General features: G+C 39.2%; 1 protein-coding gene across 1 annotated transcript in view; it reads right to left on the bottom strand.

The window, feature by feature from the left end:
• Window positions 1–6,295, bottom strand: part of LOC111173533 (disintegrin and metalloproteinase domain-containing protein 5-like) — a 134,668-nt gene extending 128,373 nt beyond the window's left edge. The window contains exons 1-2 of the mRNA XM_022571269.2: window positions 6,226–6,295; window positions 5,652–5,731 (exon numbers count right to left, since the gene is read on the bottom strand). Coding sequence (XP_022426977.2) covers window positions 5,652–5,731; window positions 6,226–6,280 — 135 coding nt within the window. The 5' untranslated portion in view covers window positions 6,281–6,295. The remainder of the gene's footprint in view (window positions 1–5,651; window positions 5,732–6,225) is intronic.
• Between the last annotated feature and the right edge of the window lie 12,364 nt (window positions 6,296–18,659).

Genomic DNA, 18,659 nt, shown 5'->3' with positions numbered 1-18,659 from the left:
ACAACAACAAAACTAGGATGCAATTAACAAGAAATGTACAAAACTGAGAGGAGAGAAAAACTCAAAAAAGACATCATCCAGAGCTTCTACAACTTTTCATCCAACTGTTTGGAATTGTGTTCCCCTCCATCCAAATTTACATGTGAATTCCTAACCTCAGTCCCTCAGAACGTGACCTTATTCAGAGACAGGGCCTTTACAGAGGTAATCAAGTTAAGGAGAGGTCATTAGTGTGGGCCCTAATCCAATGTGAGCGGTATCCTTGTAAAAAAAAAGTAAATTTGGACACAGACATACACAACAGGAGAATCCCACACGAAGATTCATACGAAGACATCTATCTATAAGCTAACAATAGAGGCCTGGAGCCAAAGTCCCTAAAAGAGCCAACCCGGCGAACACCTTGATCTTGGACTTCTAGCCTCCAAAACTATGAGACAGTAAGTTTCTGTTGTTTAAGTCACATTGTTCATGTTTCTTTGTTATGGAAGCTCTAGTAAATGAATACACCATTTTTTCCATTAAAAAATTACAACAAATGCTAAAGAACAAGATCAAATTTTTAAAAATACAAATAAAAAATAGAGAATAATAACAAAGCCACAGTAATATCTATAAAATGACCATGATTAAAATGAGAAGGTGGAGAATTTCAGTAGAAGTATAGAATCTTTAATAAAGGAATTAAAATCAGAAAGACATTTCTGATTTTACAGAAGAAAAAATCAATATCTGTTATTAAAAATTCAATAAAAGGGTATAAGAGAATATTAGACACAGCAGGGGATAAGATTGGTGACAGGAATATAGGTCAGTAGAAAATACCCAGATTGAAATACAGAGAGAAAAATATGAAAAAGAAAACAAGAGAAATGTGACCAATGAAAAATGTCTAACACTCATGTAATTATAGTCCAAAAACATATGATAAAGATAAGACTAGGAAAGAAATGACATTTTAAAAATTCATGGCTGATATTTTCAAAGCTTATGAAAGGTATCAACCCACAGTCTCAAAATATTCTATTATTCCAAATCAGGATGAACACAAAGAAAGTAAACCTAGGCATGTCATGCTCAAACATTTAAAACAAAAGACAAAGAGAACATACTCAAAAATCAGTAAGAGAAAAATGACCCATTAATTTCAAAATAATTCTTAATAAATTATGTGTGGATGGATCTAGAGACTGTCATACAGAGTGAAGTAAGTCAGAAAGAGAAAAACAAATTTTGTGTATTAACGCATATATGTGGAATCTAGAAAAATGGTACAGGTGAACCGGTTTGCAAGGCAGAAATAGAGGCAGATGTAGAGAACAAACGTATGGACACCAAGGGGGGAAAGTGGCGGGGGGCGGGTGGTGGTGGGATGAACTGGGAGACTGGGATTGACATATATACACCAATATGTATAAAATAGATAACTAATAAGAACCTGCTGTATAAAAAATAAATAAAATTTAAAAAATAAATAAATAATGTGTAACTCTACGACTGAAACAATGGACACCAGGTGGCAATGGAATGACACCTTTAAAGTTTCGAAAGAAAAGTAGGAGTACCTATACTAACTTATATTAAGACTTCTGATAAAGCTACGGTAATTAAGGCAGTGAAATATGGGTCAAAATAGGAAAAACAGTCCAATGGCACAGATGATAAAAGGGTCAAGCCAACAAGAAGATATAACAATTGTAAATATATATGCACTCAGCACAGGAGCACCTAAATGCATAAAGCAAATACTAACAAACACAAAAGGATGAATTGAGAGTAACACAGTAACAGTAAGGTTTTTAACACTCCACTTACATCAGTGGACAAATAATACAGACACAAAAGTAATAAGGAAACACTGGCCTTAAATGACACATTACAAAATGCACTTCAGAGATACTTACAGAACATTACATCCAAAAGCAAAAGAATACACACTCTTTTCAAATGCACTTGAAACATTCTCCAGAATAGGTCACATATTATGCCAAAAACAAGTCTCAGTGAATCTGAGAAAACTGAAATCACATCAAGCATTTCTTTTCCCAACCACAGAGGTATGAGACTAGAAATCAGAAGGAGAAAAGAACTGCAAAAAACACAAACACGTAGATTCTGAACAATATGCTACTAAACAACTGATGTGTCACTGCGGAAATCAAATAGGAAATCAAAAAATACCTGGAGACAAATGAAAATGGAAACAAAGTGATCCAAATTCTATGGAATGCAGCAAAAGCAGTTCTAAGAGGGAAGTTTCTAGTGATACAAGCCTATCTCAGGAAACAAAATCTCAAATAAGCAACCTAACCTTACACCTAAAGGAACTACAAAAAGAAGAACAAACAAAACCCAAAGTTAGTATGAGGAAAGATAATGAAAAGATCAGAGCAGAACTAGATGACATAGAGACTTAAAAAAAAAATGAAACTAAGAGCTGGTGCTTTGAAAAAATAAATGAAATCAATAAAAGTTTAGCCACACTCATCAAGAAAAATGAGGGCCCATATAAAATCAGAAATAAAAAAGAAGTTATAACAAACACACCAGAGCTACAAAAAATCATGAGAGTACTGTGAACAATTATGCACCAATAAAATGGACAATCCAGAAGAAATGGATAAATTCTTATAAATGTACAATCTACGAAGACTAAATCAAGAAGAAATACAAAATATGAACAGAATTGTAATGAACTGAATCAGTAATTTAAATAAACTCCCAACAAACAAAAGTCCAGGACCAGATAGCTTCACAGATGAATCCTACCAAACATTAAAAGAAGAGTTAACACTTGTCCTTCTCAAACTATTCCCAAAAATTAAAGAGGAAGGAACACTCCCTAACTTATTCTATGAAGCCAACATCAGCCTGATACCAAAACCAGACAAAGACATCACACACACACACACAAAAAATTATAGGACAACATCACTGATGAACATAGAGGCAAAAATCCTCAACAAAATATTAGCAAGCCAAATTAAACAATATATTCAAAGGACCATACACCGTGATCAAATTGGATTTATGTCAAAGATACAAGGATATTTCAATATCTACAAATCAAATATTGTGATACACCACATCAACAAATTCAAGAGTAAAAATCATATGATCATCTCAATAGATGCAGAAAAAGCTTTTGACAAAACTCAACATCATTTATGATACCTCAACATAATAAAGTCCATATCGGACAAGCCCACAGCTAACATACTCAATGGTGAAAAACTGAAAGCTTTTCCTCTAAGACCAGGAAAAAAACAAGGATCCTCACTCTCATCACTTTTATTCAACATAGTACTGGAAAGCCTAGCCAGAGTAATCAGACAAAAATAAATAAAAGAAAATCAAACTGAAATGGTAGAACTACAACAGTCACTGTTCCATACAACATGATACTATATATAGAATATCGTCAAGAGGCCACCAAAAAACTATTAGAACTAATAAATGAATTCAGTAAAGTTGCAGGATACAAAACTGATACACAGAAATCTGTTGCATTCTATACACTGACAATAAACTATCAGAAATAAAAATTAAGAAAACAATCCAACTTACAATTGCATCAAAAAGAATAAAATACCTAGGAATAAATCTAACCAAGGAGGTAAAAGACCTGTACTCAGAAAACCAACCATAAGACACTGATGAAAGAAATTGAAAATGACACAAACAGATGGAAAGATATACTGTGTTCATGGATTCGAGGAATTAATATTGTTAAAATGACCATACTACCCAAGGCAATCTACAGATTCAGTGCAATCCCTATCAAACTACCAATGGCATGTGGCTAGAAGAGCCATACTCAAATAACTAGCTTCTGCAAGTTAGCAAATCAATGACAGCCCAAAGTTTCTGAAAGTCAGCCAATCAGTGACAGCCACAGCTTCTAGATAGGAGTAAGTGCCTCCCTCCTCTGACACTGCACTGATGAGGATTCTGAAAGTGAGAAGACCAGCAAGTACTCTTCCTGTACTAACTGCACTAACACAGCTGAGAGCCTGCCAGCACCTAAACACTCTCACTTCTGAAAGCCCATGGCTCCCTGACACCAGGCTTCCCAAAACCTTACATAACATTAACTCTGGCTTTCTTCAGAAAGACTGTGTTTACAACTGGCCCTTACAGGCAAATTGGAAGTTCCCCATTTTTTTAAATAACATATCAAGTTCAGTTTATAGTTTGTTCACAGGTTCACAATCTTTTCAACAGTTCAGCTCATTTATGATTAGTTATGAGTTTGAACATGTGAGTTTCACTGACACAGCTGCAAGATTTTCAAATTCAATATTTTCAATTCTTTTTGAAATGTTTTGGAACCACTACCTGTATTTTTATATGTGTATATTTAAACCCCAAAATGTCAAAAGGCAAGTGCAAATTTTGTAATGAATTTGCTAACAGTAGAAACTCCTCGACTGAGGAAAAAGTCCTTTTGAAGCTCTTTGTGCAGTTTGCAATTGTTCACTAAACATCAAAAATGGTGGAAAGTCAAATATAAACCAGCACATACTAACAGCTAGGCAAAAAAAAAAATGGTTTCCTCCTACAGTACCAAAGAAGGTCATATAACAAATTTGGGGGATTAAGAAAAATTCAGAGGAGGAAGATGTAAGACTTGTAGCAGGCACTGTACTGGTTTTCCACTCTGTGTATCAGCAGTCTTTCTGCCCAAACGTCTAGCTGAATGCACAACTACCAGAAATACCTTTTGATTCCAAAATTGCAAGCAAATTTTCAAGTGCCAAGTTAAAATCCACTGCCACTACCCAAGAAGTAACACCAGCTGGCCCTATGTTTAACACCTGTGGACCCTCATCCTGTAAATATCTATCTAAGTGGGTCCATTTTACCCAAGATGATTTAAAATTACACTGGCCAAAATGAAGAACTTTTGACATTCCCAAATTAGTTTATCTCCACATGCAATTGGGAAAAAAAAAAAAAGTGTAACAACTAGGCAAAATGAGTGGGAAGCTTATTTAATTGGTATCTAGAGGCCTCTAAACAGAACACAGAGAAAATTGTCCCCCTCCAAGCTATGGCTGAAAAGCTGACCCAGACTGCCTCTTAACTTGAAAAATCAGCTCATCTTTCTCACTTTCACTCACTGATCACTTTCAGCTCTTCCCTGACTAACTGAAAGTTGAGGTAAGTAGCTGAGGGCAAATCCGCAGGCCTAGGACGAGGGGCGGGGCCCAGAAAACTCAGTAATCAAGATAAGTACTATTTCAATGCAATACTTTAAACAATCAAAATTAATGCAAAACTTCCGTGATGGAAAAAAATATCAATACCTTCAAGAAAGACAGGATCTGACCTGGTCTAACCTCATTCAGCCTCATCCTAATCCCAGTTCTTTGCCACTCCCTTAAATTCTGCACCTGAGTCAAGCACTTTGCTTGCCTTTCCCTAGTGCTGGCCCCGGTGGATCCTCCTTAGAATCCTTCGTCCTCAACAGAAACACACACACACAGGGTCACACACACAAATACACATCAAAATGCTCCTCCCTGTGAACCTGGCCTGAGTGGTCAGCTGTGCCTCCAAGAGCTGGAGCCCACCTTCAGCTACTAGGGTCTTGATATTAAAAGCAACTTAACACAATTTAAGAAATAAAAATATTTTTTCCCAATTACATTAGTTTCTGGATGTTCTATTGCCTCGGATGTTGAAATCTTTTCAGGAACTGTGGTCTGCAGAAAGGTTTTATGAGGATCTAAAACAAAAAATAAGCAGTTACTGTGATACTTGTAATCTTGCATTATTCATTTCTAAACCCAATTCATTTGTTTCTCTACATTACCAAGTTTTTCTTATAATCTATGCATCTACTTTTCCTTTCTGCTGTCCTTCGGTCATTCTTACCGATAAATTTCTTAAGCCTTGTCAAATCTTAACTTTTTATTCTCTACACACACACACATACACACACACACACACAAAGTTAGACTGCTGTAGGTAGAAAAAGGCCACACCTTTCATTTCTGTCCGTTTTCCAGACAAGGAAACCACCCCACGGAAATGAAAAGATTTTCCCCCGGAGGCTGCCTCTCTGCCTCCTTAGCTGCAGTCCTCGAGGCCAAGGGTCGGGAGGCTGTGGGGGGTGAGGGCGAGGGGCGAGGGGAGGGAGGGAGTACTGGGCCTGGATCCTGGACCAACGAGGGCAGCCCCCCGACCGAACAAAGCGAGGGGAACGGTCTCTGGACTCACTGCGGCCTCCGTGCAGCCCGCCTAGGCCGGTGAACAGAACCAGCAGGAGGAACATGGCTCCGCTGACCTGGAGCCGCGCTGGCCCAACAGCGACGCCCGTTGCGCTGACTGAGGGCGGAGCGCGGGAGCTAGACGCTCGCCAGCAGGGGGCGCACGGGGAAAGCGCCGGAAGGAAAAAGCCGGCGGAGCGCTCGGCGGCCTTGGGCCGCGGCGGGCGCGCGCCCAGCGTGCCGCGGTTGGGCCGGTAGGGCTGGGGGAAAACTTTCGGTTCCTAGTTAAGGAAGGAAAAGCCGCGCGAGTTCCAGTTCTCAGATGAAGCGGGTGCCTGGTTTTGTTTGCGTCTTTTCCTTAGGCCGGCGGTTTTGGTTTTTGTTTTTGCGGTATGCGGGCCTCTCACTGTTGTGGCCTCTCCCGTTGCGGAGCACAGGCTCCGGACGCGCAGGCTCAACGGCCATGGCTCACGGGCCCAGCCGCTCCGCGGCACATGGGATCCTCCCGGACCGGAGCACGAACCCATGTCCCCTGCATCGGCAGGCGGACTCTCAACCACTGCACCACCAGGGAAGCCCAGGCCGGCGGTTTTTGAAGTAATTTCTAATCCCAGTGAAGAGAAGGAGCAAAGATGAAAATGCTCAAGTTACCGACAGCAAACAAGGTTCCTCCTAGTACATTACTTACCGCAGGAGGCGGCAAAATGCGTGTATTTGCAAAGACTGGTGCGAACACGGTGGCTTCTCTACATTTCATGGTTGGATATGCCATTGCTAGACAGCCATGGAATGCAGAAGACCCCATATACGATCCTTGTCCGAATATAGACTCTTCCAAAAAATCTTCCTTAGTACCCTATTATTGCCACACTCTGTAATCTTGCAGTCCCTAGTTTTTACGTGTTTACCTAGCCCTTTGTACGTTCTGCCTCTATTAGGACCAAGAACAGTTTGATGTCTTGACGTCTGTAGGCGTTCTTTCCTTCACAGATCCTAGCCCACATCACATTAAATACATTAAAATACAGCCATACTCGATCCTGGCTATAAGTTTGCTTTAACAAATGTTGAAATCATGTCTGTAAGTTCACTTTGAAACTGCTTGGCTGTCCCGAAAAACCAAGAGAAGTTATTAGCAGAATAGGACAGTAACAAATAATCTTTAAAAAGAATCAAGTGGCAAGAAATAAAGTCACAAGTGTTGGAATAAATAGTAGAATGTATACTTATTGCTTTGCGGATTTGCAGTTTGGAATATCCGATTGACAAACTCTCCCAGGAAGGAACAAGAAAGGATTTTTAAAAATAGAAAATACCAAAATAAAATTAAGAGATAAGGAGAATAGAAGTAGAACTGTTAATAATAGCATTTTCCAGAAAGAGAAAAATTTAAATAATTAGGAGGAACTATTTAAAGGGATAATGGGGAAAGTTTCTCTTAACTTGAAAAATAAGAGAATGACTTTAGAAAGGACCCAAGTGTTAAAAACTGGGCTTTGGAGGAAAAACAAATCTGAAATTTTAAATGACAGGAAAGATTCTGAAATCTTCCAGAGGAAAAGAACAGAGCACCTATCAAGGGACAAGAGTCAGATTGACATTAACAGCCATACTAGATGCATGAAATCAGTGGGTTATTAAAGTGTTGACTTCCAAACAGCTAAGGATGGCAGTCACACTAAGCCAGCCTCTTGCATACACACTTTTAGACGAGGGCCAAAGAACTGAGTCAAGTGGGCATCACTGAAGACAGTACTCTTGGAATTTACCTGGACTCTACAGCTAAAATCAGACCACTGAATTGGTCAAATTTCTGTACACTTGAGTTTCTGACAGTTCCGTCACTATTGGAAAACTAATTTCCTCTGTGGATACCCACCAGATTTCTAGTGTACATTAACACTGGACAATGCTGTTGGTGTGCATGCAAAGCCTATAGCCTCTCTGACACATTAAACACCCTGAAAACAAATAAGTGTTTGCTTAAAATGGACACAAAAAAAGGATATTGCCTTTGTATGGATCCGGTCTAAAGCAGTGTAAGAATATCTTTAAGAAACTCATGAGTGTGGAGTTAGCTACAAAGTAGGTCTTGCCCAAGGTACCTATTGTTCCTATTGGCACTGCCTGTCACTTGCAGAGAGATTGCAGTGGGTCACTCACTCACCTAATCATTAAGGAAAAAGTATATTTTCACTTGAGCTAATTCTTTTTTTTGGGGGGGGTATAGTTGTTTCCCAATGTTGTGTTAGTTTCTACTGTACACCGAAGTGGAGTTCCCTGTGCTATACAGCAGGTTCTCATTAATTATCTATTTTATCCATAGTAGTGTATATATGTCAATCCCAATCTCCCAATTCATCCCACTGCCCCCCCTTCCCCCTCTTGGTGTCCATATGTTTATTCTTTACATCTGTGTCTCTATTTCTGCCATTTACAGGCAACTCTGCAGGAGCTACATTATCCTTGATTCCATAGTACCTGTTCAGAAAACACATTTTTGCACCTGCTCTCTAGCTTTCACATGGTATATCCATGTCTGAGGTTGGCAAGGCTGGACCAAGGGTCTAGGCAGCTCAGCTGGGTTCAGGAAACTATTCCACCAGCCAATAAACTGCAGAGGGAGATTTGCAAATGTAGTGGCTGGAAAAGCCACAACGCTTCTCTTCAAATCTTCCTGGAGCTGACCTACTGCAAGTAGTTGTCACTCTGGCTGAAATGTGTTGTTTTATAGCCATGCACTAGCCACTTACATTATTGATTGTGAAATATCCTTTCATCGGGGTCCACAGAGTGACATGCAAGAAAATAAAGAAGACAAATAAGTGGAAATATCCCATTTTCGTGAATTGGAAGATTTATTACTGTTAAGATCAATACTACCCAAAGCTTTCTACCAGCTAAATGCAGTCATTATCCCAATGGTATTTTTTGCAGAAATTTAAAAACCCATCCTAAAGTTCATTCGGAATCTCAAGAAGCCCAAATACCCAAAACAATCAAAGAAAAACATGCAGGTATCACACAAGTTATTTCTGCTCATTCAAGCTTTCAGTAGTCTATTTTTCAAAGAGAACAACCTGTAGTACAAGACTGTTTAGAGAAGGCCCAATTTAAATATCTCTATGGATGAGAATGAAAATAATATGTACAGTACAAATTTAGTCACCTGCCATCAAAAGAAAGTATTTGAGTTGGCAAAAATGATCCCAAACCACGTGATTTGGCATCTGAAGACACCTTCTAACAAAAAAATGTAACCTCCTAATGATAACATTTCTGGATACAAAGAGAACTACATAGAGAACTACATAAAGCTTTCTGTAATAGTGGGACTTGGTAGGCACAGGCAAGACAGGAGAAAAACAAAGTGTCTCTCAAAAGCCAAATGCTAACTTTCACCCAGTACTCAAAGTTTCTCTCAACTTTGAAGTAAAGTTATATAGTCAGAATTTTCCCTTCTAGGTTAAAGTTTTTCTCTCAGCTTCTTGGGAAACTTTGCCTAGGTATCGAAACAGTTTTTAGATCACACTTGTGGTGGGCCTATTTCATGAAATTTAAATTATTTTTTCCTTGAGCAACCAAATAGGAGAAGCACCATTCCTGCCTCCAAATCTCTTCTAGACTTCAGGTGAAAACAGAAAAAAAGAAAAAATAAATGACCCCCAAACCCTGGAAAAGTTCAGTAAGCCCAGAATTATGGAGGATATTCCAATATAATTTATCAAGGAGAACATATAAACCATTGTACGTGAGCTTCAATATTGGAATAGGAGCAAATTTTCTGTTGGCATATTCGGCCAAAGACGACACAGAGAAGCCAGAAGAGCACAGGGATTTAATTGAATTTTTTGTGTTTAACAATTCCCTGAACCAAAAACCAAGAAGGCACTGTTACATCTGATTGGCTAAAAGAAAGCCTCAATTAAAAATCACCTTGTAATTAAGTGGTAGTGTTCCCAATTATAGGATTCACAGAGGCCATCAGTGCTGTAACCTAATAGGGCCAGGTTAAGGACTATGGAACTCAACTGATTCAATCATTTGAAAGAGTGTTGTGTGAAATATCAAATCCTGCGCATTCACACAGATGCACGTAACTATTCGATTGGATATTCCAGAACTTCTCCAAAGAAGTTAAAATTAAAACCAAATATGTTGACTCAGTTAAGGATTGTGAAGAAGCTACTTGCATAATACGTTAGTTAAATACTCAGATCCTATAAACAGAATTTTCTGTCACTGTTTAATTACAGAGAGAAATAATTAGAAAACTGATAGAAATGTAACAGACCAAAATTCAAAAAGTCTACCTTAGACTTTCATCTTTTAAAGATATACTTGGACAGATTCTTACAGAAAGCATTTCTGGGGTTAGAGAGACCAGCTGAAAACAGAATAGAAAGGATCCTGATCCTTTTTACAGCCTGCTCATAAGCATCCAAAAAGCCCATGAAGCCCTTGCTTGAACTTTTGAAAAGAAGACAAGATCTTGGATATTATGAAGTTATAAAGCTTACTAGATCTCCAGCGATCTGAAAACAATAAGCAAATGCTTCTACAATACTTATTACATTTAAGAAATTATCACGACAGTCTTTGCCAATTGAAAAGAACGCAGTCCTCCTCAGAGTGAATATTACAAATGTGCCAAGCTCCAAGATAAATTCTTCGTCACTGAAATTAAGGAAAATGGATCGACAATAATTTTCTCCTCTACCTTAAAAACTGGTTAGTGTATTTACTTATATGTTTGGTGGTTTCATTTTAAAACAAAATTGGATACCTAAGCTTCTGCACCCATTTCCAATGTGGGAAGGGGGGAAGTTTCCCCACACCAGCAAGCAATTCTCTGACACCCGCTGCGTGTGCTACTATTCAACTCAATTCTAACACCGTTTATGTGGAGATAGTGCCAGACTCCACAGATGAAGGGTTCAACCCCAAAAGACTGCCCCCTCCCCTCACACTTCAGATACCAATCCCAGATCCACGTTGTCACCTGTGCTTCTGACAAACCAGCTGTCAACTGGAGGTTCCCACGATGCCTTCCTTGAGTTTGCTACAGTGGCTCACAGAACTCAGAGATAACACATTACTTACTAGATTACCTATTTATTATGAAAGGACTTAACTCAGGAACAGCCAGCTAGAAAAGATGAATAGGGCAAGGTATGGGAAAAAATCAAAAGCCATCTTGCCTTCTCCAAGTGCACCACTCTCATTGTATCTCCATTGTATCTGGTGTTCACCAACCCAGAAGCTCTCTGAACCCCATCCTTTTGGGTTATTATGGAGGCTTCATTACATAAGCATAATTGATTAAATCATTGGTCACTGGTGATTCAACTCAATCTTCAGCTCCTCTCCCCTCCCTGAAGGTGTGGGGGGCGGGTGGTATACATTCATTCAATCACATCTTCTTTATCCATTCATCCATTGATTGACACAATTTGTTTCCATATCTTGCCTATTGTTAATAATGCTGCAATGAACATGGGAGGGCAGATATTTTTTCGAGATCCTGTTTCCCTTTTATATGGGTATATACCCAGAGGTAGGATGGATGGATCATATGGTAGTTCTATTTTTAATATTTTGAAGAAACTTAATACCATTTTCCATAGTGGCTGTACCAACTTACATTCTAACCAACAGTGCGCAAGTGTTCCCTTTTCTCCACGTCTGTGCCAACACTTATCTCTTGTCTTTTTGATGATAGCCAATCTAACAGGTGTGAAGTCTCACTTTAGCTTCAATTTGCGTTCCCTGATTTGCATTCACTGATGATTAGCTATGTTAAGCATCTTTTCATAGAGCTGTTGGCCATTTGGATGTCTTCTTTGGAAAAATGTCTCTTCAGGTCTTTGGCCAATTTTTTAATTGAGTTTTTTATTTTGGTATTGAGTTGTATGAGCTGTTTGTATATTTTGGACATTAACCCCTTATTAGTCATATCATTTGCAAATATTTTCTCCCATTCAGCAGGCTCTTTTCATTTTGTTGATGGTTTCCTTTGCTGTGCAAAAGATTTAAGTTTAATTAGGTCCCATTTCTTTTTGCTTTTATTTTCTTTGCCTAAGGAGACAGACCCAAAAAAATATTGCTATGATTGATGTCAAGAATGATCTGCCTGTGTTTTTATCTAGGAATTTTATGGTTTCTGTTCTTATATTTAGATCTTTACTCCACTTTGAGGGTTGCTTTTTTTTTTTTTTTTGTATATGGTGTAGAGAATGTTCTAATTTCATTCTTTTACATGTAGCTGTCTAGTTTTCCCAGCACCACTTATTGTCTTTTCTCCATTGTATATTCTTGCCTCATTTGTTGTAGATTAACTGACCTTACTGTGTGAGTTTATTTCTGGGCTTTCTATCCTGTTCCATTGAACTATATTTCTGTTTTTGTGCCAGTACCATACTGTTTTGATTACTGTAGCTTTGTAATATAGTGTGAAGTCAGGGAGCCAGATTCTTGCAGCTCTGTTCTTTGTTCTCAAGATTATTTTGGCTGCTGGGGTCTTTTGTGTTTCCCTACAAATTTTTAAATTATTTGTTCTAGTTCTGTGAAAAATACCATTTGTGTTTTGATAGGCATTGCACTGAATCTGTAGATTGATTGGTTAGTATGGTCATTTTAACAGCATTAATTCTTCCAATCCATGAACATGAACACAGTGTATCTTTCCATATGTTTGTGTTGTCTTCAGTTTCTTTCATCAGTATCTTACAGTTTTCTGAGTACAGGTCTTTTACATCCTTAGGTAGATTTCTTCTAGGTATTTTATTCTTTTTGATGCAATGGTAAATGGGATTGTTTCCTTAATTTCTCTTTATGATAGATCATTGTTGGTATACAGAAATGCAACAGATTTCTGTATATTAATTTTGTATCCTGCAACTTTACTTAATTCATTGATGAGCTATAGTGGTTTTCTGGTGGTGTTTTTTGGGTTTTCTATGTATAGTATTGTGTCATCTGCAAACAGTGACAGTTTTACTTCTTCCTTTCCAATTTGGATTCCTTTTATTTCTTTTTCTCTTCTGATTGCTGTGGCTAAAACTTCCAATACCACATTGAATAAAAGTGGCAAGAGTGGGCATCCTTGTCTTGTTCCTGATCTTAGAGGAAATGCTTTCAGCTTTTCACAGTGAGTATGATGTTAGCTGTGGGTTTGTCATAAATGACCTTTATTATGTTGAGGTATGTTCCCTCTATGCTTTTTGGAGAGTTTTTATTGTAAATGAATGTTGCATTTTGTCAAACGCTTATTCTGCATCTCTTGTAATGATCAGACAGTTTTTATTCTTTGATTTATTAATGTGGTGTATCACATTGATTGAATTGCGAATATTGAAAAATCCTTGCATCACTGGGATAAATCCCACTTGATTACAGTGTATGATTCTTTTAATGTATTGTTGGATTTGGTTTGCTAACATTTTGTTGAGAATTTTCTGAATCTGTCTTCATCAGTGATATTGACTTATAATTTTCTTCTTTGTGATATCTTTGTCTGGTTTGGTATCGGGGTGATGGTAGCCTCATAGAATGAGTTTGGGACTGTTCCTTCCTCTGCAATTTTTTGGAATAATTTCAGAAAGGTAGGTGTTAACTCTTCTCTAAATATTTGGCAGAATTCACCTGTGAAACCAACTGGTCCTGGAATTTTGTTTGTTGGGAGTTTTTAAATTACAGATTCAATTTTATTACTGACAGTTGGTCTGTTCATATTTTCTATTTCTTCCTGGTTCAGTCTTGGGAGTGTACATTTCCTGACCTTGGAGAAATGGCCTTCTGAGGAGATGTCCTCTTTGTCCCAGAAGCACGCTTCCTTCTTGTCACCCAAGCTCTAGGGGTTTCCCCCCTATGTGGGCTGCGTGGGTCCTTCTGTTGTGGCAGGCTGATTATGTGGGTGGTCTGTTTGGCTTTGTTGGCCCCTGGTCCAGTTGGTTGTCAGGCCCTGCCTTGTGCAGAGGCTGTTAGCTGCTGGTTGGTGTGTACAGGTCACAAGGCAGCTGACTGCAGAACCGCAGAGGGCCCCAGGGCTAGTGCTGGCTCACTGGTGGGTGAAGCCAGGTCCTGGGGTTAGTGCCAGTCTACTGGCAGGTAGAGCCAGATCCTGGAGTCTGGTTGCAGGGCCCAGGGATCCCAGAGCTAGTGTCGGATTCCTTGGGGTGGGGTCGGGGGTGTTGTTCCTGACACAGTTCAGTGTGGGGTCTGGAGTGTCCTGAAGCTTGTGTTGGCCTGCTAGTGGGTAGGGCTGGGGCCCAGCTAGTCCTAGGGCAGGGTCTGGCCTGCTTTTGGAGGGCTGGATCCCCCGTCTGTGGGATTGTGGTTTTCTTGCATCTAGTATCTGCCCTCTGGTGGGTGAGGCTGGTCCAAAGGCTATAACAGGTTCTCTGCAGGGCAGGACCAGGGTCCAGGGGTTTCTGGGACTGGTACCTGCCCACTGGTTGGTGGAGCTGGGTCCTGGGCCCTCTGGTAGGAAGGGCCGTGCCTAGAGGGAGCTGTGGGCTCAGAAGATCTTAAGGCAGCCTGTCTGCTGATGGGTAGAGCTACGCTCCCTCCCCCAATTAGTTCCTTGGCCTGAGGGATCCCGGCACTGGTGTCTACAGGCTGTTGGGTGGGCCAGAACTTGGCATTAATGAGGTAGAGGGAGGATTCAATAATGGCACCTGCCAGCGCCAGCATCCATGCGGTAGAAGGAGCCCCTGAGAATGGCTGCCTCCCGTGTCTATGTCCCCAGGATGAGCTGCAGCTGCCCCCTTCCTCTCTAGGAGACTCTCCAAGACCAGCAGGTAGGTTTGGCCCAGGCTTCTATCAAATTACTTCTTTGGCCCTAGGTCCTGGTGCACAAAAGATTTTGTCTGAGCCTTTTAAGCCTTTTTTAAAAAAAATAAATTTATTTATTTATCTATCTATTTATTTATTTTTGGCTGCATTGGGTCTTCATTGCTGCACATGGGCTTTCTCTAGTTGCAGAGAGCAGGGGCCACTCTTTGTTGCGGTGTGCAGAGTCTCAACACAGTGGCTTCTCTTGTTATGCATCACGGGCTCTAGGCATGCAGGCCTCAGTAGTTGCAGCATGTGGGCTCAGTAGTTGTAGCACACAGGCTTAGCTGCTCTGCGGCATGTGGGATCTTCCCAGACCAGGGCTCGAACCCATGTCCCCTGCATTGGAAGGCAGATTCTTAACCACTGCACCACCAGGGAAGTCCCTTTTTAAAAAAATTTTTTTATAGGAAACATTAGTTCATTGGTAAAGGATTTTATTTCACCATAAAAATGCAAACTGGAATAAACACCATCTCTCCTAAGGCAGGCACTACAGCTCTTTTTAAGTATTTCTGAGCTTCACTTGGAGAAGCCAACGATTATAAAATTTAACAAGTTTGCAGCCTTAAATAGAGAGTGAAGTCCTGTGGGACTCCCAAAATTAATCCCTGCTGGCTTTCAAAGCTAAATGCTCTGGGGGCTCATCTTCCTGATGCTGGACCCCTGGGCTAGCAAGCCCGAAGTGGGGCTCAGAACTCTCATTCCTGTGGGAGAAACTCTGCAATATAATTGTTCTCCAGTTTGTGAGTCACCCAGCCGGGGGTATGGGACTTGACTATATCGTGAGTCCACCCCTTCTACCTGTCTTGCTGTGGTTCGTTCTTCATGTCTTTAGTTGTAGAAGATCTTTTCCGGTAGGTCCTGGTCTTTTCCATCGAGGGTTATTCTGCAGATAGCTGCGATTTTGGTGTGCTCGTGAGAGGGGGTGAAAGAACTCAGGGTCTTTCTACTCTACCATCTTATAATATTTTTAAAATATTATATTTTGTTTTTGAGTTGTTTGAATTCTTTATACATTTTGAATATTAACCCCTTAATCAGGTATATGATTTGCTAACACTTCCTCCCATTCCCTAAGTTATCTTTGATTTCATTGATTGTTTCTTTTGCTGTGCAGAAGCTTTTTAGTTTGATGCAGTCCCACTTATTTATTTTTGTGTCATAACCAAAACATTGTTGCCAAGACCAAAGTCAAGGAGATTTTCCCCTATGTTTTCTCCTGGGAGGTTTATAGTTTTAGGTCTTATATTTAGTCCTTTAGTCCATTTCATGTTAATTTTTAGGAGTGGTATAAGACAGGGGACCAATTTCATTGTTCTGCATATGGTTATCCAGTTTTCCCAAAACCATTTATTGAAAAGACTATTCTTTCCCTATTGAGTATTCTTGGCTCCTTTGTCAAATATTAGTGGACCATATGTACAAAGATTTATTTCTGAGCTCTAGATCTGTTCCATTGGTCTGTGTCTACTCTTATGCCTGTACTACACTGTTTGATTACTATAGCTTTGTCATATAGCTTGAAATCAGGAAGTGTGATATCTCCAGCTTTGTTCTTCTTTCTAGGGATTGCTTTGGTTACTTGTGGTCTTTTGTGGTTCCATACAAATTTTAGGTTTTTTCTGTTCCTATGAAAAATGCCATTGGAATTTTGATAGAGATTGCATTGAATCTATAGATAGCTTTGGGTAGTATGGACATTTTAACAAATGTTAATTCTTCCAGTCCATAGACATGGGATATCTTTCCATTTATTCATGTCTTCTTCAATTGCTTTCATCAAAGTCTTACAGTTTTCTTTGTGCAGATCTTTCACTTCCCTTAGTAAATTTATTCCTAATTATTTTATTGTTTTAATGCATTGTGAATGAGATTACTTTTTTCTCAGCTATGTCATTTTTAGTATGTAGAAATGCAACTGATTTCTGTATGTTGATTTTATATCTTGCAACTTTGTTGGATTTGTTGATCAGTTCTTTGGTTGAGTCTTTAGAATTTTCTTGTATAAAGTCATATCTACAAATAAAGACAACTTTACTTCTTCCTTTCTGATTTGGATGCCTTTTATTACTTCATATTTCCTGATTGTTCTAGCTAGGACTTCCAGTACTTAAGAGTGGTGAGAGTGGACACCTTTGTCTTGTTCCTGATCACAGAGGAAAACTTTCAACTTTTCACTGTTGAGTATATTAACTGTAGTCTTGTCATATATGGCTTTACTATGATGAGGTATGGTCCTTCTGTATACCCAATTTGTTGGCTATTACCGAAAAGATAAAGAGAACAAGTATCACCCAGTATGTGTGTGGAGACATTGGAACTGTGGTACACTGTGAGAGAGAATATAAACTGGTACAGCCATTATGGAAAACAATATGGCAGTTCCTCAAAATTAAAAATAGAACACCATATGATCCAGCAATCCTACCTCTGGGCATATATCAGAAGTAAATGAAATCAGTATCTCAAAGACATATCTGCACACCCATGTTCTTTGCAGCATTGTTCACAATAGCCAAGATATGGAAACAACCTGTGTCCATAAAGGATGAATGGATAAAGAAAATGTGATATAATTACTCAGCCATGAAAAACATGGAAAACCTGTTATTTGTGACAACATGGATGAACCTAGAGGACATTTGCTCAGTGAGATAAGACACAGAAAGATAAATACTGTATAATCTCACTTATATGTGAAACCTAAAATATATAGAAGCAGAAAGTAGACTGGTGGTTACTAGGGTTGGAGGGTGTGGGAAATGGGGAAATGTTGGTCAAGAGGTACAAAGTTGCAGTTATGCTGGAGGAGTAAATCTAGAAATCTAATATACAACATGATGACCAAAGTTAGTAATTCTATAACAAAGACTGGAAATTTGCTTAGAGACTAGATTTCAGGTGCTCTCACCACCCAAAAGAGATTGGTACCTGTGTGAGGAGATGGATATGTTAGTTAGCTTGACTGTAGTAATAGTCAAGTGTATATGTATATCAAATTATCATGTTGTACATCTTAAATATATATAATTTTTATTTTAAAAAAGAAAATATAAAGCAGGAAATTCTGGAAGCAAGAGAAAGGCTGAGATCCAAAATTTGAGAATAAACTCATCTAAATCCCTGGCTGACCACTAAACTAGGTATGTATGCGAAAGACCCCAGGAAGCCTGGCAAAAAAAAACCAACAGAAGGATAGGGGTTGAAGATGGTTATTTTAAGACTTTAGTCTGCCATCTTCTCAGTCTGTGGGCTTTCCAAATAAAGTCATATTCCTTGCCTCAAAAAACAAAACAAAACAAAAAAAGGCAAACAAAAAAGAAATAAGATGGCGGTCTACTCTTAAAAAGGGCAGAACTGCTCTTGGTGGGATGTGTGAGTGTTCTGCACTTTTGACTCAATTTACTCCCCAGCCTTCACACAGGCTCAGGCGGCAGAAAGTAGGAGCTTTCTGGCTTGAGGTTTCAAAGGTCAAAACCTGGGGCTGTCAAAGAAACTGGAAATTAAAGGAGAAGGGAACTCTGAAAGCTATGGATCTGCAGACAGCTTAAAGCCCTCATATACATGATGTCATGTATATGAAATACTGTGAAAGGCAAGACTATA

The sequence above is a fragment of the Delphinapterus leucas genome, chromosome 21, assembly GCF_059928025.1.
Source record: "Delphinapterus leucas isolate spDelLeu-1000000601 "Yukka" chromosome 21, BTC_Dleu_Yukka2, whole genome shotgun sequence".
In the NCBI taxonomy this organism is placed as follows: Eukaryota; Metazoa; Chordata; class Mammalia; order Artiodactyla; family Monodontidae; genus Delphinapterus; species Delphinapterus leucas.
The sequence above is the reverse complement of the archived record's forward strand: the minus strand, read 5'-3'. Positions and strand labels throughout refer to the sequence as shown.